Below are 24824 nucleotides of genomic sequence, written 5' to 3' on the forward strand. Positions count from 1 at the left end.
AGGGTCCCTCTGCCACTGAGCTATATCCCCAGTTCTTTTTTAAAAGTTTTATTTTGATATAGGGTCTTGCTATTTTGCTGAGATTGGCCTCAAAACTGCAATCTGCTTGCTTCAGCCTCCTGAGTAGCTGGGATTACAGTTATGCTCACAGAGCCCCAGCTAGTAGACAATTTTTTTTTTTTTTTAATAATGGAAAGTGAAATTTGGAAATGAAAATAATAAATCTAGGGCTGGGGCTGTAGCTCAGTGGTAGAGCACTTGCCTGGCATGTGGGAGGCACTGGGTTCTATCCTTAGCACCACATAAAAATAAATAAATAAAATAAAGGTATTGTAAAAAAGAAAATAATAAATCTAATCATGGCACGTCCCCAAGACAATCTTCCCCTTAGCCATCTGTTCCCTGTGAGCCTCTGACTCTTCCACTCCAGGGCAGAGCTCTCTCCAAATCCTGACGGCTGGCCCTGTGGCCCCGGAAGGAAGCTTCCTGGGTGGCCCAAAAAAACAGGAGGAGGGTAGTAAAGTACAAGAAACCTCTGACTTTCAACCCCTGGCAGGGAAGGGTCTGTGGGAAGTGGAAACTGTGGCAGAGGAGAGCTCAAGCTGGCAGGGGGCTTTATGAGCAATTACAGCTCACCATGGACTCCTTAGGAACACTGGTGACAGTAACACCCATTAGACCTCTTCACAAATTTGTGGCACTTGCCTCCTTTGTGTAGCAATGGGGTAAAGTATGTAGACAATGGAATTTACCTTCAAATGCCCTTTTTGAGACTCTTATTTTCTTTGTATTTTATATATTATCTTTTAAGATTTAAATTTCCTATATAATAATAGCAGAAATTGAAGGAAAAGATGTTTCCACCAAGACTTGCCTATAAGGGATTTTCTGCACAGAGAACATGTCCTTCCCTGTCCCTGCATGGGGTGCTTTTTCTATCTTTCTCTGTAGAAACATGACCCTCACCCAGCCCAACTGCCCCTGGATGCCACCCACCAGGGCAGCTGTGAATGGTGAGTTTCAAACCTGCAAGATTTCCCTGCCATTCTGAATCCCTTCCTGTGCCCAGGTGGTGATGATCTGCTCAGGAAAGGCAAAGCCACTACCATCATCAACGTTGGAGAAGAAGCGCAGGCCTGAGCACACAGACACAAGGGACGAGGTGGTAGGGGTAGTGTGGCAGCCGTTCTCTGTTGGGACCTGCACAATGGAAAAAGAAGATACCCTGAGCACATGGGTGATGGGAAGCCAGAGCGTCTGCATGTTTTAACGGCTTTCCACCCTCACCAGCCTGTGCTCAGCACATTGCCTTCTCATTGAGGTATAAAACAAGAACAACTCAGGTTATCATTAGCTCCTTTTCCTAGACAAAAGAGGCAGGGTACCATCATAGGATATGTCTAAAATCACATGGATCTGCAGGGAACAGACCAGGGATCTTCACCTAGGGACCCTGACCGGGTGCTTTCTCAATGACCCTTAGGCATCTGCTCTAGTACTGTCCATTTGAGGCCTTATACCTGGGTGGCCTACCATCAGTCCTGGCCAACACATCACTTAACAGAGAGACAATAAAGGGGTTTTGACATCTCAGGTGGTGACAGTGTGCACCTGGCCTTACAAAGGAAGAGCCTGGGAAGGTACATGCCATGCCAGGTAAATTAACTTCGAGAAAAGAAATGAGAAGCCCCAAAAGAAGAAAAGAAATGGCCCAAGAAGAATAATATTTCCTTACAACTCAGAGGCCCACAGTTCACGGTTGAGGAGTGTTAGTGAGTTTTATAAAGAAGGCATAATCTCTCAACCAGAAAGCTGCCTCTAAGACTTCAGGAGTATAAGAATTCAAAGGGCAAGAATGATTTCCATGCTGTTTTCTGCCCCAGGTAGGGTCCTTCCCAAGAAGCCTCTGTTGTCTGGGACTACAGGACTAGGGATGGCAGCACTTCCCGAATATCAGAGACCTCTGCTCACTACCCCCAGCCTCCCTCCACACACAGGAATATCTTCTCCCTGCCCTGCATGGTATCTGTGGCAGCCTTCGTGGATGTCTGTATACAGTGGATGTGTATATGTAGTATATATACATGGGGCGCACAAATACAATGGATGTGGGTGTATAAACAGTGAGTGCACATGAATAGTGAACAATGTGGGTTTGCTGTGTGTGTATGTGTGTGTGTAGTGTGCATGTACACAGTATGCAGATGTGTTTGTAGCTGTGCATGGGTCTTATGTATGCAGAGTATGGGATAATGAGGGAAGATGACTCAGTGTCTGCAATGCCCAGGAGAACAAGAGCAGCTTACCAAGAACAGGAAGTGAGAGGGCCGTGCTGCACTGGGAGGGGCTGCAGCCTCTAGCACATCTGTAACTGCAGGACCTCAGCAGGTTAGGCTGCTGGGTAAGGAGTCCACTGGTGGGAAATGTGGGACCCTCAGTCCTCTTTAGCTGTCAGCCTGGGGCCTAAGGGTGAATGATGACCCCTTTGGAAAGAGCCACAGCTACTCTAAGACCCTGCTCCAGAGGACAACAGTGGCAAACAGGGACAGCTTTATTCAGAGGAGGTGTCTAACTTGATCAGCATGGAACATGACTCACTGGGACTCCAGTCTTTCTCACCTGTAGGGCTAACACCTCTCTGCAACACTGGCTGCTGAGTTTCTTCTTCACCTGTTCTCATTAACTCTAGTCAGATGTACCCACCCCTGGTAAAAGACAGCACTACTGGTCCTACATGATGCCCACCAGCAAAGAAGCATCCACACTACGTCTCCAGAGAAACTGTGCCATCCTGTCCCAGTGCTGAGAGAAACAGTGCTAGGCTAGTGTTCACTGAAAAAAGTCCTAATTTAAATAGCTGCCTGAAATTCACTCTCCCCAGCCCCTGGAGATGGGATCTGTGAAAAAGATAAAATGTAGGACTACAGAATGGGGAGAACTCAGCTAAGGAACACTGAGGACCAATTCTAGATAAGGTACAGCAGAAGCCTTCAGGAGCCAACTCTCAATACCCAATGGGGAAGAGAAGTGAAAGGAGAGAGTTCTCTTTTGGAACATATTACCACACCTACAATTGAGAAGACTCACTGAGGAAATGCTGTGTACCGTGCATTGTTCATTATCCTCCAGAACTCCTAAAATAGTTGACTGTCTCCATCTTATAGATGGGACTAAAGCTTAGAGAAAATAAGTAACTCATCCTGTGATGCACAGCTGGAAAAAGCAACACTGACTCACCCCCAGGTCTGTGTGGTTCCAAAATCTAAGCCACATAGCTTCACGTGTGCACACACTGAGCCAGCTCCTGAGCAGCTCAAGTGGTGACAGCAGCAGAGAAGCCAGCATCCTCAGTCATCAGGGAATGACAACAGTTACTGCTGGATTTTGAGATTTAATTGCTACATTTTACCTGACAATGAGACCAGGGCTTGCTTGATTTGAGCAGGGTAGAAGATTCCAGAAGTGAAGCAGGCTCATGACTGAACAGGCCAACTTGGAATTCCGCAAGACTCACTCTGCCATCTCCATCCTGATCCAGTTTGTTAAATAGGTCTTCAAGTTCCTAGACAAAGACCACCACTTTCAGGTTACCCCCCTCCCTCCTTCCGGCTCCAAGCACCCAGCAAAGGCAGTCTGCTTGTCCTTTTCCAAACTCAAAGGTGTCCAGGCCACTTTCCTAAGGCCTCCTGACTCTGTCTTGTGAAACTTACATAGCCTCACTGGGTTCAGGCCCATTGTGAGACAACAGCATCTAAACTTTCTAATTCCTCAAATACTCAGTGTCTACTGGGGACAGAAACTTGCTGGACCCTGAGGAGATGTACACAGGAAGCATGGCCTGGTCCCAAGGTTCATAGACCAACAAGGGCACAAGGCTACAAACAACCCTTATCATGCCCAGCGCCATGACTGCCTTCCATCCAGCACCTACTCAGGATGAGAGCCACCAGCTGCTGTGAAGACAGGCAGGCTCAGAGATACTGTACTGGGTTGAGAAGTAGAAGGGGTCATGCTGAGAAGGGAAAGGGTGTTCATTCCAGACAGAGGAGGATTTTGAGTGAAGGCATTAGAAGTCCCCAGCATGTTTGACAGCATAATAAATTTGGGAGGCAGGCTCTTAAAAGTATCTGGGGGTTTAGCTTTGGGGAGAAGCATTGGGAGCCACCAAATGACTTTAGATCAGAAATTGTTAGAACTGTCCCAGTGTCTGAAGGGTGAAGGGATTTTCCAGACCCAACATTAAACTATGACCACAACAAAGTTGCTAGGGTCTCACCTCTTTCTCAAGTCCATGGAGTCCGATGCTCTGGCAGACCACAGCCAATTCCTGCTCATTCAGGTGGCCACTGCTGCCAACCCCCAACTCTTCCCAGATGCCCCGTACCTGCCTCTCGGGTGAGTCCAAGGAGGGACTGCAGGGCTTTTGGGAGCTCCCAAAGACCTCAGAACTCCAGGTTTGCAGCTGGCCTGAAGCAAAGGAGATTCACAGTTAAACCCTGATACTTGATAAATACACAATAAAATATTCAGCCTTAAAAAGAAGGTAGGAGCTGGGTGCAGTGGCACACACCTGTAATCCCAGCAGATCGGGAGACTGAGACAGGAGAATCGCAAGTTCAAAGTCAGCCTCAGCAACAGTGAGGTGCTAAACAACTCAGTGAGACCCTGTCTCTCAATAAAATACTGGGGATGTGGCTCCGTGGTTAGTGCCCCTGAGTTCAATCCTCAGTACCAAAGAGAGAGAGAGAGAGAGAGAGAGAGAGAGAGAGAGAGAGAGAGAAGGTAGGGACAGGAAGGAAGAGGAAAAGGAAATCCTACCATTTGTGACATCATGGATAGATCTGGAGAACATTATGCTAAGTGAAATAAGCCAGGCACAGAAGGACAAAAATTGCATGGTTCCACATATAAGTGAATACATGGAACTTTTGGTAATAGAGAGTAATGGAGGTTACCGGGGGCTGGGCTGGGCTGTCTGGGGGAAAATAAGATGTTGGCTAAAGAATACAAAGCTTCAGTTATAAGATGATTAAGTACTGGAAACCTAATGTACAATATAGTAACTACAGTTAATAATACAACGTATTGACTACCAAAATATGTGAAGAGAGATCTGAAGTGCTCTCAGGAAATACATGCAAAAGTAACTATGTGAGGCAAGGGTTTGCTACATAATCATTTCATAGTATATTACATATGTCAAATCATCATGTTGTATAGTTTAAATATATGCAGTTTAAATATATTTTATCTGTCAATCAAGTAAAGCTGTAGGAAAAATGCCAACAATAATTAAACCCTGTGTTCCAAGTTGAAGCATCTAGGGAAAGCACATCAATGCTGGCAATTTATTCAGAAATCAGATGGACCAGTGGAAGGACAGGTGCACACACAGGAGTTGAAAAACAGATGTTTCCAGGTAGAACTAGGTGGTAGGTACATCATGGGTTCATAGTACCCGTTCTTTCCATTATGTGTTTAAGAATTTCCTAACAGAATGTTGAGGGAAAAATCTGCTCCACCTGGGGAAAGCTTTTCAGAAGGTAACTTACTAAAGTCTGACCACTTCAAGTACTTAAAAGATGGCTCTATTTATAACAAAAGGTCAGCTTTTTCTAAGTATTTTTTTTTTACTTCCATAAATCAATATTTCTTTCTCTTTTTGAAGTGCTGGGGATTGAACCCAAGGATTCACACATGCTAGGCAAGCACTATACCACTGAGCTATGCCCTCAGCCCAAGACCAGCTTTTTAACAAATTAATTTTTGAAACTCCTCAAACCCACCCAAAAAGAAGAGTATAGTGAAGCCCAACATACTTGCTCCTCAGGCTCAGCAATGAGAAGACTCTGCCATGTGTAACCTTTCCTCTACAGCTGATTGGCTTCCTGATGTGTTTAAAACTTGTGCAGGAGGACAGACACTGGGGCATCCTTGAGGATGTATCTATGGTGAGCTATCCTGAGACAGATATGCCCCTTTACAAGCCCATCCACATTGCCCAGCCCACTGCAGGAGGAAGGGTCACTTCCATTGAAAGCAGACTTGAAGCAATGCAAGTTCTGTTTCAGTGGTCTGGATCTGTCAGGTAGATGAGCCATGTTGACATTAATTACTTTCCTAATGCAACTAGTAATAAGAAAGCCATTGTCCCCCCAAGAAATAGTAGGCCTACATGCTTGTGAATGATGTGGGGAAATGATGCTGTTGAGGAAAACACAGGAAAGGACCTGCAGCCCAGTGTGACGGAAATCACAGGGTACCCTGCCCAAGGGTGAGGGTTTGGTGGGGGGGGGGGGACAGGACACTGACAGCCATAGATTCTGCCCAGAACCCACAGATGGGATAAAGCACAGCCAGTGGCCCAATAGCTTCCTGGGATGGTCTCGCACCTCTGCCAGCCCCATCCACTTGCCCAACAGGCACCTCTCAGTTCCTTAATCAACTGGGGGAGCGAGAGACCTCCCACAGTCTGAAGACAACTCCATTATGGTCAGCCAGCTCCAGACTTTTCCTCCCTATCATTGTGGCCCTGTACCCCAAAGCATTAGTTCCTCCCACCACTGTCCTCTTCAAAGACATCGAGAGTTTCCTGCTTTCCCTCATGCTGCACAGGTGTCTGAGTTTAAGGACCTCAGTTTGTTCCCTACATGTCTATTGAAACGTCCAGTTTTCCTGTTTATTGATGCACATAACATCCTCCCATTGTAACTCCTTCTCTCTTCTGAAACACCTGTCTTCTTCCTTTCAAATTTCCCCAATAGCAGTTTAAAAGCATGGCTTCAGAATTCTTTGACACTCCTGCCATTAGAACATGGAATATGTGGCCCCTCCCCTCCAACCTAGGGAGTCTTGTGACAGTTCCAACCAAGATGGCAGAAGGGATGCTTACATGACTTTTGGCCAATGTGCTATGAGGCAACCCCAGCCTTCCTTGTGGGATCATGTGCACTGGAGGCCCTGAGACATATGCTATGATGAAACCCAGCCACTCTGAGGCAATTTTCACCCAAGGCCCCAAACCCAGACCTGTGAGTGATCCTTCACACAATTTCAGATTCAGCTTTTGCATGTCTCAGGAGAGGCCCTGGACATATTATGGAGCCCATTCTACCTTTTCACCTTCTCCAAACCTTTCCTGGGTACTCCAGTCAGTTCATTTCTCGGAAAAGCTCTACAATAGTGTCACAAGAAGTTTGAGCTCTACAACCTGAAGGCCTGGCATAAACCTTGCTTTTGTTCTCAAGCTCACTCAGTCTCTCACCTTTGGGCCTTGCTTGGGCTGTGCTAGAGAAGAGGTGCCTAGAGATTTGCCCTCCTGGGGCAGTTCCTCAGGTTTGACATGGGTGCATGCTCCTCCCACACCTACATCATCATTTTTTCACTTCTGCAGCATCACATACTCTACTGTTATCTATGTTTTACAATGTTTGCCATGGTCATTGGTCTTGACTCCCCAGTTAACACTCTAGAATTCTTATGTCATTAGAATGATATTGTTATGGGCTGGGGATGTTGCTCGAGCGGTAATGCGCTCGCCTGGCATGCGCAAGGCGCTGGGTTCTATCCTCAGCACCACATAAAAATAAAATAAGGATGTTGTATCCACCGAAAACTAAAAAATAAATATTAAAAATTTCTCTCTCTCTCTTAAAAAAAAGAATGATATTCTTATATCATTACAAGATAAAATAAAAAAGAAGTCCCTGTCCCAAGAGCTTCCATTTCTCTCCTCAAAGATAACTATAAAGAGTTTTTTGCATGAACTTCCAAAATGCTTCTGTATCCACAGGAGCATGTAACACATGTGCCACTCTAGAAAGGTGAGGCTAGATTTCATGTCCCACTCACTCCTAGCACCCAGCTTCCTTTCCCAGCTCTGGGTCTCACAGTGCCACAGCAACACAAATAGCAGAGCCTTCCATTATCCAGCTCTGCAGTGTTGTGCTAATAGACTATGATTTGCTCATGTACTCCAACTGTTGGCCTCTGTTGCTACATAAGGCTCTTAAGGAACAGGACCATGTCTTACACTGTATCTAGGGAAAGGATAGTAATTTGGCGGGTGCTAAGACAGCTCCTTCACATCAAAGAGCAGCTTTGTCCAGGCTTAGCATGCTAGGAAAGATGAGCAGGGTCAGTCCTGGGCATGACCCAAACCTGCCAGTTGAGATCATACCAGTACTCACAGACCATGAAGCATGGTAGAATCACATTGCTCCCTTGGTCAGTGGCTTCTGCCTCAAGATCTAACATCAGGGAAAGCTGAGGACCAAGTGACCACCTCATGGCTTTGATACCAACATTCTGAAAGCTCTTAGAGAAGGGGTCTACCAGGAACACCACCCAGAGCATGCATTTCCCAAGAAGTTCTTCTTGTGGCTGTGCCCTGTCCATGGATCCAGCTCTTTGAGTTTTCAAAGCCCTGGTCAAAGGCAGAGAACACCAAATAGGATGCTATGACATTACCTTGTGCTTCAAATAATTCATTTTGAGTCTCTTTAGCACTCTCGGCTTCTTCATCTGACTTGAGACTCTGGAAAAACGTAAGGAGAAAGATGTGAGTCCTCCAGTGGATAACACAGTGGGTGGAGCACCAGAACAAAGAGAACAGGATGTTTTGGGTGAGAGAAGGACAATGGAGGCTACATGTCAAGCGAGCACCCCTAGGCTGAGGATTTGCAGGGTGTGGTCCCCATGGAGCAGTATGCACCATGCCTCTGGATCAATGCCCTCTCAGACGTGAGGGGCTTGGACATGAAGACGGTTGCATTCCTCATTCTGCACACTGAGGGCTCCTCAACACAACCAATCACCAGCAGGTTACACTGAAAACAAATTGAAGCCCTCACACTGTAACAGAAGAGAAATACTCTCCCTAAAACAGTACAACGTGATGCTGTTGACTTCAGACACCAGCACTCGACAGGAACTAGTCAATGTTTCAGTTATGAGACACAATCTCCAAAAGAGCTTGTGACATCATCTCCTTCTGCACTGTCCTTTTTCATCCACATTCGTTCATCAAATAGACCTTGCATCCCTCCAAGGTCTCTGGGGACAGCACAATGCATAGCAAGCACTTGACACTTCAGTGGCCTTCACAAGCTTGGGCCTAAGACAGCAGAGCAGGCAGGGCCATTGAGAAGTGCATGATATAAGTAAAAACCTCATGTTTCAGTGACCAAGTCAGCAGATCACAGGGTCTGCTTCAAACAAGTACTGCGCAGACCCCTAACAGATTCCAAATGAACACCTGGAATGACCTTCAAAGCTGTCATTAACTCTCAAGTCAGAATCCGATTGGTGATAAACAGTTAACCTCATTTTTCTAACAAGTTCAATTCAACCAACAATCTCAAAGTCAGGTTTCCCTGCATTCACATTTTGGGGGTCAAAGATGACTTAAGAAGCAGAACGGCACCAACAAAGATGACACACTTTAAGCCCAGGAGTAGAATAACTCAACCCTCTGTGCCTGAGACACAAATTTTTCAAAATAAATACAAAAGGAATGTCCTGGATCTGTTAGTGTTACACAGATATAGCAGGCCCTTGAAAGAAGAGTTGTAATGTTTAAGTATGTTTTTTTTCTTTGCCTCAACAAATGTTCACAATATAAACTAATCAGTCTGGGCCCCAGAACTCTTCTATTAAAGATAAGTTCCCAAACCTGGCTCCATCTGTCAGAAGTTGGTTCACAGAGAACAAGAGCTAGGACTTTCTGGAATCCTTAAAATATAGGTCTAATGAATCAATGATTAACTCAAAAACTATGGACCTGCCTCCAGGGAGAAGCTGATTTCCTTGACCAATTCCAGACACTTGGGTCAAAAGGCTCAGGGCAGGTAGAAGGGAAGAATCAACTCCCAAGACCCCAAGAGGCATCTTGTTATATCTAAGTGTTTGAGGCAAGTAAGACCATTGTTTTGGTGCATCCACATTCCAAGTTTTGAGGCTGCGTCAAAGGCATTTTCCCATTTCTATCCCTCTGCACATTTTCATAAAAATCACCTTCTTGCAGTGATAGGGAAGGTGGTGATGGAAGGAGGGGAGGGAACAAAGTATCAACTGAAAAAGAGTGCTCTGGGGCCAGGATTCCCCCCAAAGATAATCAGACCCAAGACAATTAGAAGGAAATGTTACTCTCAACGTGAACCTTAGCTTCAGGCAACTTATGATGCCCAGGAACATGACTGCCCTCCACAAATCCTCTGGTTATCATATGGAGACTGATGAAGTGAAACACTGGTTTCCCAACACTGGGCAACCTGGGGTGGGAAGGGAGGACTGACCCACCTCCACACTTTCCAGAGATGCAGAACGTCGGAGCTGGCTCTTCAGGCTGGCCTTGGCTTGCTGCTCTGGTACATATTTGGCTTCAGTGGCAGAGTCCCACCGCTCAGGCCGGCTCCGACGGCCATACCACTTGGAGCCACTCACATATTTTGGTGGGACAGCACAAGAGGCAGCTGAAAAGAAAATGGGAGATATGAGGGATGGACCTATGAAGTGGGTTCTGGGCCCACTCATATGACAGGACACCCTCCAAAAATTACAGATTTGACACAAGAGTATGCATCAAGATGTGCCGTTATACACAGGAAAACATGTGGAAAAATGCATGAATGGTTAACAGTGGCTCTCATAACACCAGAGGGTGGGAGACATAGAAAGCCAGAACAGGGAGAGGGAACTTTCCACTAAATTCCATATATTTACATTTTTTTCAAGCATATTTTGCTTTTGTTTATAGAATAAAAAAGAAGTACAAAATCTATTTTTTTATGCAAAGGGGAAAAAAACCCTCCAAATCACTCAAGAACACACTGCTCTGGAGATATGATGACTACTTCTCTCAGCTATTCACCCAATGGAGCTGGAAAGGCATGGGTTGGTGTGGGCCAGACACAGCCAGGAGATTCTCTGCAACCCTGCAGCAGGTCTGAATGTCTGGAGCAGAGGCAGCCATGAATTTGGTTCCAGGATTTGTGAGAATCCCCTAAACCTTACACGTCCTTCTTCCTACCTCTGTTCTATACATCTGTACAATCCTAAAAAAAGTGTATGTGGGTAGGGCAGGAAAGAGAGTTGGGAGGACAGCAGGTAAAGGCTGGGTACAGAAGGAAGAAACAACCAGAATGGGGATATCTGGAGAGAAAGTGATGGGTCCAATGAGGCAAGGCCTGTCCAGAAAACTGAGGAACACTTCATGGCAGACCTGTCTTGGGCCAACCAGAGGAACAGGGTCAGGGACAGAAACTGAGACAAGGTTTAGTGAGGAAGATGCAGAGATCTACTTAGGACATGCTGAACTGATAACAGCTGGAACCACATGCAGTGACTAGTGGGACACTTCAAAAGTCATCATAGGCACGATTAATGACAATTTGAAGCAACAGGCAGCAACAAGCCTGGCCTGGCAAACTCCCCAGAGGGAACACAGCTTAGAGGACATGTTAAAGATCAGAAAAAGCTTCCAAGTCAATAGAGAGAAAATGAGAATGTGTGAGAAAATTCACCAAAGTTCACAGGTTGAATACCACTGTAGAGAAGGGCTCTTGATAAAGAGCTGCCCAAAGGGTGAATGAGTAACCAATAAAGGCTCTTGCTTTTGATTCTGGCCTCTGCTGCACACAAGCTGCAGCTGGTGATGGGAGGCAGGGATCTTCTTCTTCCCTATCAGCTTAGGAGGCATCCTGAGGTGGTATTGAAAGTGGAAATCCCTGGCACATCCAAGGTGAGGAAACTCAGGGGTGCTCATGACCCTCTGGGAATACCACCCCTGCCACAGAGAAGACTCTGGCTACCACAGTCCTGGGTCTCAACTACATACCTGCACACCTGGGGATGGTGCAGCCCACCCTCCCCTCATGCTACTTAGAGCAATAAGCTGCCCAGAATGACCCATGCTCTTTCATAATCCTCCTCAAAGTTCTCATCAGAGAAGCCCATGGAGAAACCACCCTCCATCAGGTTCTCCATCACAGACGACAGTCCACAAGGTTTGTCAGCACAAAAACAAAATGGCAGAGGAGTGGGCAATGGCAACAATGCCAGGAACAGCTCTCTAGTCCCCACAGAATCACAGGGTCTCTCCCTCTGGGGTGAGGAGCACCATAAGTCACCTGGGACTGGTATCTTTCCAGTGTGCTCTGGGCCAGTCTCCTGTCGTCCCACCCTCAGGGCACCTGAGGCACATGACCCAACACACCCTGCAGCAGCCCAGAGTTCCGCCAAAATCCTGCACACTATGTGCAGGAAATACACACAGAGCAGGAGAAAGTGTAACAAAGTCCAAAAAAGCAAAACACACATATTTGTATGCTTAATATTGGCTTTTCTTTAATAAAAGGAGAAAGATGACCGGGAAGCAGGGGTGATCTTCAAAATGCAAGATATATACTCACCTCGTGAAACTCTAGATACCACTAGAGTATCCAAAGCACATTTTTCAGATCACAGTGAGGGTGACAAGAAGGAGCAGCTAAGAGACTGAAAATCAGGAAAAGGATGACATTTTGACTACAGCAGAGGAGGCAAGCAGACCAGAGCCCTGCAGCAGCAGGAAACAGACTGGGCAAGAAGGGGATTGAAAGCACTGGGAACATGGGATGCACATGGGGGATGGGCAGGCCAGTGAGCACAATGAGAAGGGCTGGGTGGGGGAATACTGAACCAAGCTCAACCCCGGAGAGCACAGGCAGGACCCACCTTGACTCTCCATACCACAAGCACACAGCACCAGTTCAGCCTTTTTTTTTTTTTTTTTAACCAGAGATACAGATATTTATTGAGATGGTTTTATGTAGATTTTTTTGTTCAAAAAGTGAAAGATCAAATAATGTAGGTAATTTAAACATAAGCCATTAATATTTTTCTGCCTTCAGTGCCCTTTTAGAAGATATATAAATTGTGATTAATCCCAATAAGTAAAATGAAGAAATGGTGTAAAGATTATTCACTATGAGTAAAAGTACATAAAAATAGTACCAAAACTTTGATTCCTGTCCAAATGTTTATTCCTGACAAAAAAAATTTACTTCTTTGGAACCATTGCTATATATATGATTTTTTGTAATAAACATTTTTGTGATTTTTTTGCATATCACCTGATATATTTGAGGCAAATATATGATATGTCAAGAACATTGTACTGTCATGTGTAACTAATAAAAAAAAATTCTGTAAATGAGCCAGAAACATAATAATGGTCATTCTTTATTGAAAGCACTATATTCATTATAAAAATGATATAAGCTTAAAAATTAAAAGATAGCTCAAATATCAAGGGATTTTAGGAGTTAGAAATTTTTCTTTCAGAATACAGGTGGTAAAATAAGTAGATGGAACATGTGCTGGGAGGAAGACAAGAGTCTTTGCAGAGGAGTCAGCAGAGATTCGAGTCTTTCTCAGGGCTATCTTTTGCACAAAAAGAAAATGTGCAGCCTAAATATACCAGTTCAGCCTTAGCTAGCAGAGAGGGGTGTATGGAGGAGGACAAGGAGATGAAGTCTACCCACTGGCAGGAGGAACAGTGTCTCAGGTGGGGCATAGGACCATTCTGTTAAAGAAAGCTTTGAAATTCTAATCCAAAAGAAAACTGGACTTGATGAGAAAAAGCACAGATCCTCAATGAGTTTGTTTCTTTGTAAGAACTAAGAACATGTGGCACAGAAGGAGAGTTTTAAGCTTAAGAGCACCACATGGCAGGGAGGACTTCCTGAGTTGTTTGGTATAGACAAGGGAGTACACAGCAGTAGGGCTGGGTCTGTCTTTTCTTTTCTTAAATATTTTTTAGTTGTCAATGGATCTTTATTTTACTTATTTATATGCAGCGCTGAGAATCAAACCCAGTGCCTCACACATGCTGGGCAAGCGCTCTACCACTGAGCCACAACCCCAGCCCTGGACCTCACTTTTCTGAAGGCACTTTGATATTTCTGATTGTGTTACAAACTCCTGTGAGTCAGGAAAGGCATGTGGCCCTCTTCTCATCTGAGAGAGAAAGGTGTGAGATAAGGCAATGACAGGATCATGCAAATGGTATGAGTGGAGCTGGTTTGACTGAAGGTTTCCCTGTAACCTTAGAGCCCTGGGCACTGTGCCCAAGGTCTCTACATCCAGCAAGGAGTAAGAAGGGAGCCTGACCAAATAGCACCTAATGGAATAATCAGGATTCCATGCACAAGGGTTTAAAGCTGGAAAATTGGGGCTCCTCAGCACTACTAACTGTGAGATCATGGACAAATTCCTTTCCACCTAGGGTCTCAGTTTTCTCACCTGCATAGTGGGTATAACACCACCACAGGATTTCTATGAGGGTGAAACAGAATCTAAGTAACATACACAAATCTCAGAATACACATGGCACAAGCTCTTTGTCCCCTGCCAGTTTCTTTTCTGCCCAATACTATAATTCCATACCCATGCACCTGTCTGACCAGTATGCCCTGGGGCACAGAGGAATTGCCGGCCACCATTTCATACTCTCTCTCTACACTGGTCCCACAGCACATCCAGTGGGGCAGTGGTAACAAATGAGTACTGTGCATCACCTTTCACCTCGCAGATCACATGTCTCTGAGCATTTGATGGATTTATGATCTCAAAGGATCCTGGAAGGAGGAGAAAACTATAGGCAGGTGGAGTGTGGTTAGAGTGTGTCACTGGGATTGTGTCCTTGGGAACTGTCTCTTGTCCGCTGACCCTTGCTCTCTCTCCTTCTCTCTGCTTCTTGGTTTCCATGAGCTGAGCAGTTCTCCTCTGCCACAAACCCCGGGGGATGTTAATATTCTGCCTCATCTAAGGCCCAAAGCAATGGAGCCAGCTGACCATGAAATGAACCAATGAGTCAGAATAAGTCTTTCATTTTCTAAGTTGTTCTTGTCAGGTATATTGATCACCGTGATGGAAAGCAAAGAATCTGTGACAAAGTGGATGCCAGAGTATCCTGTGCAGGTAGACAGCCTGCCTGTTTGTCACCCTGAGAGCCCTGGAGAGCCACACTTCCATCAGCACTGCACTGCTCCCTCCTCCACACCCATTACACACTGGATCTGGTGAAGCCATCCGCTGCAGGCACAGCATATGTCATTAAATGCCACTACTTTACAGATGAGGAAATGAAAGGAGGAAAGGTCCAAATGTTTTGCCCAAGTCTACATAGTTTGGTAGTGACAGAAAGTGGGGTTAGAATTTAGTTTACAGAACTGCTTGGTTATACTCAGGCCACAAGTAATGAAAAGAAACTAAAGCTGACAGGAGGAAACCCTCTTACCTGATTCCAAAGAACTACTCTCTTCATCTAAGGGGCCAACACCAACAGTGGATGACAGCACAGCCACAAAACCTTCCTTAAATTCCTCAAAGTTAACCTGTATGAATTTAAGAAAAAAGAGGACAATGTTACTTTAGACAGACCCGAATGACAGCCTTTTTTTCCTCAGAAACATCTGATTATTGCCTTATAGTTTGAGGACATTCATTTTATTTTTTCATATGTGTACTTATCATATATGTCCTTAAGATTATTTACAATAGAAGAATATAATAAGAAGGCAACAATGAACCATAATCTCACCACCAAATAAAACACAGTTTTATAAAAGCAGATCAACATAATTAGTAAACAGTAGCCAGATGCAGTGGTGTGTACTATAGTCCCAGCTACTTAGGAGGCTGAGGGAGGAGGATCACTGGAGCCCAGGAATTCAAGGCCAACTTGAGCAACACAGTGAGACCCATCTCTAAAAATGAGAAAAATTCTAAAAATTAGAAAGAAACCAGTGTATAAAAAAGGAATCTGATGACTATAAAACATTAATACAGATAAAACAAATATTAATTATATCACTTTCCATCAAGAAACAGACCATCCATGTTTTAAAAAACATGTTTTGGATTTGGCTCTTTTTTGAATTTGATTTAAATGTAATTGTAAAATTCTTGTTTTTATCTTGCTTTTATGGTTCAACATTACTTCTACAATATTCATTTAAGTTGCTGTGTATAGGTATACTTCATTCATTTTCTCTGCTGCATAGTATTCTCCTATATAACCATGCCACCATCAATCCATTGTTCTACTGACATACCTTTCCACTGTTCCCAGTGTTTAATTATTAAAAACAAACCTAATTTGGGCTGGGGATGTAGCTCAAGCGGTATCATGCTCGCCTGGCATGCGTGAGGCCCGGGTTCGATCCTCAGCGCCACATACAAACAAAGATGTTGTGTCCGCCAAAAACTAAAAAATACATATTAAAAATTCTCTCTCTCTCTCTCTTAAAAAAAAAACACCCTAATTTAAACAATGCTTCACATGACCTTTGCGATTTCTCCATTGCACACACCTAAGAATAGGATCCTGGGTCACAGAATATATATTACATCCCTTTGGTGAACTGAACCTTTGCTAATCTTCTTTACTTCAGTAACACTTTTTACCTAAAAATCCATTTTTTTATATCAAAAAATTACCCCAACTTTCTTTTTGTCAGTGTTTATATGACACATCTTTTCAAACTTTTAACTCCAATTATTTATGTCCTTGTTTCAGATTATCTCTTGTGAGCAGTATTATAGCTCTTTTTTTTCTAGACTATCTTTTAACTGAAATATTTAGTCTACGTATACTTAATGTAATTACTGATATATTTGGATTTTAATCACTACTTTATTTTGTACTTTCAAACTGACCTACTTGCTTGTACTTTTCATTCTGTTCTTTGGATTATTGATTTTATTTTTATATTTATATTTAAATAGTTATATTTTAGGACTTCATTTTCTCTTTATTAATTTAGAAGTTATATAGTCTTTTCGGTTCTTTTACTAATTATCTTGAAACTTGCAAAATGTATTCTTTGTTTCACAAAATTGACTATTAATCAATACTCTTGCCATGTTCTGATAATGCAAAGCAAGTATAATGCTTAAAAAGTCCACTTACTACACTCCTGACTTTGATATCTTTGTTATCATGAATTATAGTTTTTTATATTTTCAACCCTCAAAAATGTTAATTTTAATTTCACCTAGTGGATGTTCATTTAGAATCACACTGTTTTTCATTTCTTCTTGCATTTCTGACCTTGCATCTGGGATAATTTTCCATCTATTTAAAAAATGACATTTATAATTTCATTTTCCTTATATATACTAATGCCAAACTCTTAGTTTGTCTGAGATGTTTTAATTTCACATGCTATCTTTTTTTCTTAGCAGAATAACAATTTATAACATATCATTTATTCTTATAGAATAGTGGAAATTACTCTGATCCCATTTAAACAGAAAGGACCAATAAACCACATAATAGTGTCACACAACAAAATATATGGCCTTGGGGAGAAAAAAAACAAGCCACTAATAGACATAACAATGTGAAATTATCTCAGCGACATAATATTGAATAAAAGGATACAAAGAGTATGTATTGAGTATGTAGAGTACATTTTCATTTATGTAAAGTTTAGCAAAACAAACCTATGACATTAGTGCCAGGAAGGTGGCTAACCTCTGGTGACAGAGGGACCAAAAGGCACATGAGCAGGCATTCAAGGGCTTTTATATCTTTTTGATATAAAAGAAAATGGATTTTTAGGTAAAAAGTGTTACTGAAGTAAAGAAGATTAGCAAAGGTTCAGGTCACACAGGTGTGCTCAGTTTGGAATATTCCTTGTGCTGAACATTTTGCTATGTGCTCTTTTCTCTATGCTTCAATGAAACCCAGGCAGAAATAAATGAACAGAAGAGCTATTAGGTCAAAATAGCACTGAAGCCAGAGTTAGGCAGACAGGCAAGGGTCAGATCCAGAGACTGGAGGGATTGAAATGTTAGTTCCTTCACAGCCCTTCCTCCACTCTTATCAAGAACCTGACCCTGCTCCAACCTGTTGTCCCAGGGATTCTCATCTCCTACAGGGAGTTGTTAATTACTCCCCCTTCCTGCCCAGATCACTCCTCTCAGGCCTCTTCAGCTCACCTGTTTCCCACTTTGGGCCATCCCACAGAGTATTTCCTGAACCTAGTCACATTTGCAGGAAGGAGAAAGAGAAGGGGAAGAACAAAGGAAGCCTAGGACATATAAAAAAGGGCAAAAGCAGGGCTGTGGCTATGGCTCAGTGGCAGAGTGCTTGCCTCGCATGCATGAGGCACTGGGTTTGATCCTCAGCACCAACATAAAAATAAACAAATAAAATAAAGGCATTCTGTCCAACTGCAACTACTTACTTACTTACTTAATTAATTAATTTTTAAAAAGGCAAAAACCTCTCACTTCTTGGGATACCAGGAAACCCTCTTAAAATAAACCCTGCTTTATATGCTTGCCTCAGCGTACTTCTCTAGTGTTATACTTCAACGTGTGAGGGAGCAGAACTCATCAGTTACTCTTCAGTAACTGGCAGTATCAGCACCACAGATGTTAGAGCTGCAGGAGCAGTTATTCTGATTTCCAAATCTTGCAAAGAACTTGAATGAGCATATCTCTGTTTCTCCCACTGAAGCCAGATTTAAAGATAGTGAAAAACCAGCCTCTACCTCAGAGCAAAGCCTGTCCAAGGAAGGGACATGACCTTTGTCCTTGGAAAGACCCACAGAGCACTCCTAGGCACATTCCCACCCTGCTAAGTTGTTTATCTACAAATAACAGGAGAGATCTGCTGTGCCAGGTGTCCCTGACTCAGTCAGGCTAGGTGGGGACCCATAGCACCCCCTAGCAGCCACCAATCAGCATGAGACAAGGAAATACCTGGGATGCCAGATGATCCTCCCAGTAGTTTATGGTGTTGGGAAACCATGTAGTTAAGCATGAACACCCCTCTTGGCTTAAATCAATCAGTTCAAATGAATCCCCCTCTTGTAGTAACCAATCACCCCTACCCAACTTGTTCCCACCAGTGAAAGTGCTAATCATGTTTTAGAGTTGTTATTTGATTTTCCCGCGGTGTGTGATGATTTGCTAAGAGATGCTATGATGTATGTGGGGGTTCCTGCCTTCTCCAAAGAATGTATAAACTGCTGCAAACCCTGGGCTTCAAGCCTCTCAGCGTCACCAGTTGCTGTGTGCTTGGGAGGACCGAGCTAGCTCGCAATAAACACCTCTTTGCTGCTTACATCGATCTTGGTCTCTAGTGGTCTTTTGGGGGTCCTGAATTCGAGCATAAAAATAGGTAGTTAGTGTAGTTAGGTAAATTGGGTCTAATATTGAGTAAGATAAAGAAAATGGAGACCATTATCAAATGGAGTCCAGGAAACCAGAACAGCAGTTAGGGAAATTAATTAATTAATTAATTAATTAATTAATTAATGTCCCCAGGCCCTTCCTGCCCAGATTACTCCTCCAGTCCACCTATCTCCCACCTTTGGGCCTTCCCACCTGCATTCTATCACTGCAGGATAGAGGGAAATAAAGGACAGGAATGTGGGAGGACTAAAAGAAGACCTTAGATATAAAAAAGGAAAGACCTCCTCCTTCCAAGGACTCTGCCTTTCAGGTCCCCTTCTTCCTCCGGGGGAGAAGTCTTGTCTGCTGTCCTTTAATAAAACCTTCCACTTTCCACTCTACACTTGCCTCGGTGTTATACTTCAGTGGTAACACCATGATGGCAAGCTGCTACTTTCCCTGTGTATACAATTATTTTTCTGTCAGCCCAACTGGATTATGAGCTGACTGCTGCAGGTGCTCAACAAATCCTATGTGTTTGCCTCTGTGTTCTTTCACTGCTAAGCAGAATTCTGTTTCTCACATCTAGAGGGATTTTTTTTTTTCACCTTTATTCTCAGAAGACACTTTTGCCAGGAATGAACCTTAGGTCAGCAGTTATTTTCTTTCAGCACATTGGACTGACCACTGTATTCTTCCCTCTATTGCAGTGGAGAAGGCAGCTATCGATCTAACTATGGTTCATTTTTTAGGATATGCATTTTCTCTGGCTAATTTTTTAAAAAATTGTTAAACTTTTCATTTTGAGATAGTTATAGATTCAGATGCAGTTATAAGAAAAACAAAGAGATCACCCACCTGTGACCACTTTTAACATGTCTGTCTGTTTTCCTTCAGTACCACAACAGTATAGTCAGGTGAGGATTTCTTTTTATTTATACTCTTTGGAATACCATGGGCTTTTGGAATCCCAAGCGGTATGCTTCATCTGTTCTGAACATTATCTCCTAGTATCTCTTCATATAATGCTTCTCTCCTTTCCTCCTGGGTCTCCAATTCAAAGAATCCTGAACCTTATCACTCTACCCCTTTACCATCTTTTTGTTTTTATCTATCTTCATGCTACATTCTGGATGATTAGACTTTTCAGTCTAATTTGTTTCCATGTTTAGATTTGTTATATCATTTCTTAGCCATCCCTCTAAGAAGTCCTATGGATCTTTTCAAATTCATTTTTTAAAAGTCTCCTAATATGGTAACAATAATTGTTTTACATTTTGTGGGTCTGCTTCCATTGTTCCTTGTTTTTGTTGGTTCTTACTCAACCTGATTTGTTTGTTTGTGCCCGCTAACCCAATTGTATGCTGGTCATTGCATTTAGCTATTACTTAGGACTAATTTCAGAGCTTAAGAGTAAGCATTTGTTTGCCTTTGCCAGATGTCACAGCAATACCAATGTTTTAATGAAAGGCTTGAGGATATGTAGACTCTGAGGGGGACACAAGACCAAACCACAAAGAAGCACAAAAGTTGACTGACAAGAAAGTCATCTTTGTCCAACAGGTATTACCCATTAGAATTCTCCCTTAAATTTGGGGCTGGTTTCCCACATTCTAACATTGGGCAAACCTGGTTTTGACATATTTACCTTTTGAGTCCCCTGAGATCAATTTTACAGTTGTTTACTTATGATCAGAAAATATTCTGAGGGCAAATGGGGTTTTGTGTGTTGAGGTCACCTCTCTAGGTACTTGGTTTAGCACGGATTTTTGGACTAGTAATTTCTTGCTAAGTCTGTTTTGCTCTTTACTGTCTTTGAGATTTTTGGTTTACTTGCCCTATGAGGAAGGTTGGCCAGAGTTTGCTAACTTGCCACCACTGAAATGGCTGAAGTCTCATTTCTTTTTAGGGCTGCATAAAATTTCATCATATGGACCTACTAGAATTTATTTAATCAATCCCAAAATGAAAAGACAAGTTCTAATCTTGAATAACCCTGCCTATATACATTTCCCATTAAGATAGAAATTGTATTTCTCTCAGCTCTGCATTCCTAACAGCTGGTATTGATTAACACATTATGAGGTGCTTCAAAAATGTTTGATATATATATTCATGGATAATAAAATGGCAAGTTTTGCTTAATCTAATCAGGTTTCCTTTGCATCTTTGATAAAATGATTATTAGCTGACTATCTTCCATCAGGCAGTAGAAGGATATGATGGACCAGTTTGGTGCCATTTTAGACTGGTTATAATATAATTTACATATACCATTAACATACAATATATATACCATTTGGACTTGTATGTTTCCTCATGCCCTTCACTTTCATAACTCTCAAAACAGAAAGAACCCCATTGGCATTCAGATGTTTGCCCTAACAAGACAACCCACCCATCTCCATATGATCTCCGACTCATTCATTGAAATGAAAGGGAGAGTCATGTTTGACTTTAAAATTACTCCCAGTGTCACTATGTTAAGAATCATTTTTTTTTAAGAAGAAGTCTCTCTGCCCAAATTTAAAATATTCAAGGTTAAGATCCTCCCCACTGGTCATTTTTAAAAAATATTATTATTATTATTATTTTAGTTGTAGTTGTACACAATACCTTTATTCATATGTGGTGCTGAGGATAAACCCTAGGGCCTTGCACGTGCTAGGCAAGCGCTCTACCACTAAGCCCCAGCCCCAGTCCCCCCCTTTTTAAATATATATATTTTTAGTTGTAGTTGGACATAATACCTTTATTTATTTATTTTTATGTAGTGCTGAGGATCGAACCCAGTGCTTTGCACGTGCTAGGCAAGTGCTCCACTGCTGAGCCACAACCCCAGCATCCCTACTGGTATTTTTTTTTAAAACACCCCAAAATGATATAATATAAAACAGGCATGGAAATTCCTCATGGTAGTCACAAGAAGTTTAGGCATATTTCCTTTCTGGCTTAATAATAGCAAGATCTAGGATTTTAAAATAAACATTAGCAAGGTTCAAAAACAACCTTGCTAATTCAAATATTACAATATTTATTTTTAAAATTAGAGTTATGTATTAATGACTAAATTTACAGAGTGGAGTTTTTTCCATTTAAAATGAAAGTAGTTTTATTAAATTCTATGGGGAAAATGTTCTTTCATCAAAAATGACCAGTGTGATAATTGGTACTGGGTTTTTTTGTTTTAGTTTTTTTTTTTTTAATCATTAAGACTTCTAAGAAGTAGAAAGGAAGGTCCAGGGTGCCTTTTAGTGTTTCTGATACTGAGAGCAGGTTGTGGTATAGAATGTAGGTCACCACTCTAGGTGACCTTGAATTTCCTAGTGTTTCCATTTTCTATCTGGCCTAGATGAAATTACAGGCACCTTGAAGATGGGTATCATTTAAGTTCAATAAATTTCAAGTTGGTTAATTTTCTAAGACAATCTGCCCTAAGGTAGTCTGAAATTATATCTGAATGATTTACCAGCTGAGTTGCTACTAGATTCAAGTTTGGTAACCCCTTACCCAAACTTTTCTCCATTCTATTCCCAAGAAAAACCTCTGAAAGTTACTCTCGCAGTAAAAAAAAAAAAAAAAGTAATCCTAAAGAATTTCCTAAATTGTAGGATTGGCAAAGCAGGAAAACATCATTCCATTTGCTAATAACTTTCCTTTGACAAGTATCTTTCCTCAACTGATATTTACCTAATACTTATAATAGCCAACTACACAACTCTGTGCTCTTCTTCATGAAAATGGAATCTAATACCCACCCTGGCAAAGTGGTTGCTTCCAAGAAGAGTCTGCAGGAGTATAGGCAGCTGCTTTTCCAGGTGAAGCTTACAGCACAGTTGGGTCAACTCATCTCGGTCCAGAAATCCTGTCCCAGTAGTGTCACAGCTGTTGTAGACTTCCCTGAGCTGTGAGACATAGTGGTTCTCCTCTTCATCCATCCCATAGCAGGCTAGCCATGACAGTGGAAAATAAAAACGTTAGGACAAGTTTCTTGCCACCCCACATCCTTTCTACATGGCTGGACAAACACAGGTCACAGAGCTGGTATGCGGGAACAGACATCAGGAGTTGTATTAGAGTCAAGTGCAGCTGGGAGGAATTAATTTCACCTTTACGCAAAAGGCCTGAAGCAATTAACAAGGACTCAGGATAGAAAGACCAGTGCTTTAATCATAAATCACAAGAAAATGGCTGGCACACACCTGTAATCTCAGCAGCTCTGAAGTCTGAGACAGGAGGATAGCGAGTTCAAAGCCAGCCTCAGCAATGGCGAGGCACTAAGCAACTCAGTGAGACCCTGTCTCTAAATAAAATACAAAATAAGGCTGGGGATGTGGCTCCGTGGTCAACTGCCTCTGAGTTCAATCTCCAGTACCAAAAATAAAATAAAATAAAATAAAATAAATAATTAAAAAATTTATTATAGAATAAACAGAAAAAAGGAAACGTGGGACTCTGTGACATGCACCTGTAGTCTCAAGCTCCCTGCAAGGCTGAGGCAAGAAGATCACTTTGAGTCCAGGAGTTTGAGGCCCACCTGGGCAACACAGTAAGACTGTCTTGAAGAGAAAAGAGAGGAGAAGAGGGAAGGGGGAGGAAGAGGAGAAAAGAGAAGAGAAAGAAAGGGAAAGGAAAAAGAAAAAAAAAGCTAAATTCAAAGATAAAGCATCCAAAATTCTACCACCTAAAAATTTATTAGTATTTTGGCTAACATACATTTCAATTTTTCTGTGTACATAAACTAATGTGTTTTTTCCTTACAAATACAGGGTCTTTCCCTTACAAATACAAGTATTTACTTACAAATACTAAAATTAGTAGTAAAAACTTAACCCAAATTTCACTAAAGTGCTTATAAGAAAACATGGCAACTCCAATAAAGATACACACAGGATATGAATATATCTCCCAAGAAATCATATGATTAACAAACCATCTAAAAGCATTCAAACTAAAACAAGAAGACTATTTGTGACTATCAAATTATCCAGACTAAAAACCTTCCTTGCTCACTCAGACTGAAGACTAATAAGAAAGATCTTACACATCACCAGAGAAAGGACCAACCAATAAGTATTTCTGCAGGATACTGTGTCTATATATAAAAACATAAATATTCCTTTGATCTGATCTAATTATTCACTTACATAAAATTCCTTTGTACTTATGAAACAGATACAGACAAAGATATGAGTTCATCGGAGTATTACTTATGAAAGAACAGGAAAGAAAACAACCTAAATTATAAAACAAAGGAAAAGGGCTGGGGATGTGGCTCAAGTGGTAGCGCGCTCGCCTGGCATGCGTGCGGCCCGGGTTCGATCCTCAGCACCACATACAAACAAAGATGTTGTGTCCGCCAATAACTAAGTAAATAAATAAATAAATTCTCTCTCTCTCTCTCTCTCTCTCTTTAAAAAAAATAAATAAAAATAAAACAAAGGAAAAATGTTTGTTAAATTACAAGTGTGTTTATATGACATAATATTAAATTATCTCAAAACTCATATTTCTATAAAAATATTTACTAGTATGGGAAGTATAGTTAATAAATATTGAGACAGAATACAAGAGTTATTAAATGGGATGGCATCAAAATTAAAAAGCCTCTACACAGCAAAAGAAACAATTAGATATGTAAAGAGAAAACCCAT

At 42.1% G+C, this 24824-nt stretch overlaps 1 protein-coding gene across 5 annotated transcripts in view; it reads right to left on the bottom strand.

The window, feature by feature from the left end:
• The window catches only part of NINL (ninein like), a 191251-nt gene that overhangs the window by 70566 nt on the left and 95861 nt on the right, over positions 1–24824 (bottom strand). For 4 of the 5 annotated variants that reach the window (XM_081291937.1, XM_081291938.1, XM_081291939.1 and 1 more), the window contains 7 exons: positions 22929–23119; positions 15281–15377; positions 10300–10472; positions 8470–8536; positions 4277–4467; positions 3410–3562; positions 1027–1200 (listed from right to left, as the gene is read on the bottom strand). In XM_081291937.1, the coding sequence (XP_081148063.1) occupies positions 1027–1200; positions 3410–3562; positions 4277–4467; positions 8470–8536; positions 10300–10472; positions 15281–15377; positions 22929–23108 (1035 nt within the window). In that variant the 5' untranslated portion in view covers positions 23109–23119. Of the gene's footprint in view, positions 1–1026; positions 1201–3409; positions 3563–4276; positions 4468–8469; positions 8537–10299; positions 10473–15280; positions 15378–22928; positions 23120–23638; positions 23730–24824 lie in introns of all 5 variants that reach the window. The other variant, XM_081291935.1, reaches the window with a different exon arrangement.

Source organism: Spermophilus citellus, assembly GCF_964194105.1.
Source record: "Spermophilus citellus genome assembly, chromosome: 4".
NCBI lineage: Eukaryota > Metazoa > Chordata > Mammalia > Rodentia > Sciuridae > Spermophilus > Spermophilus citellus.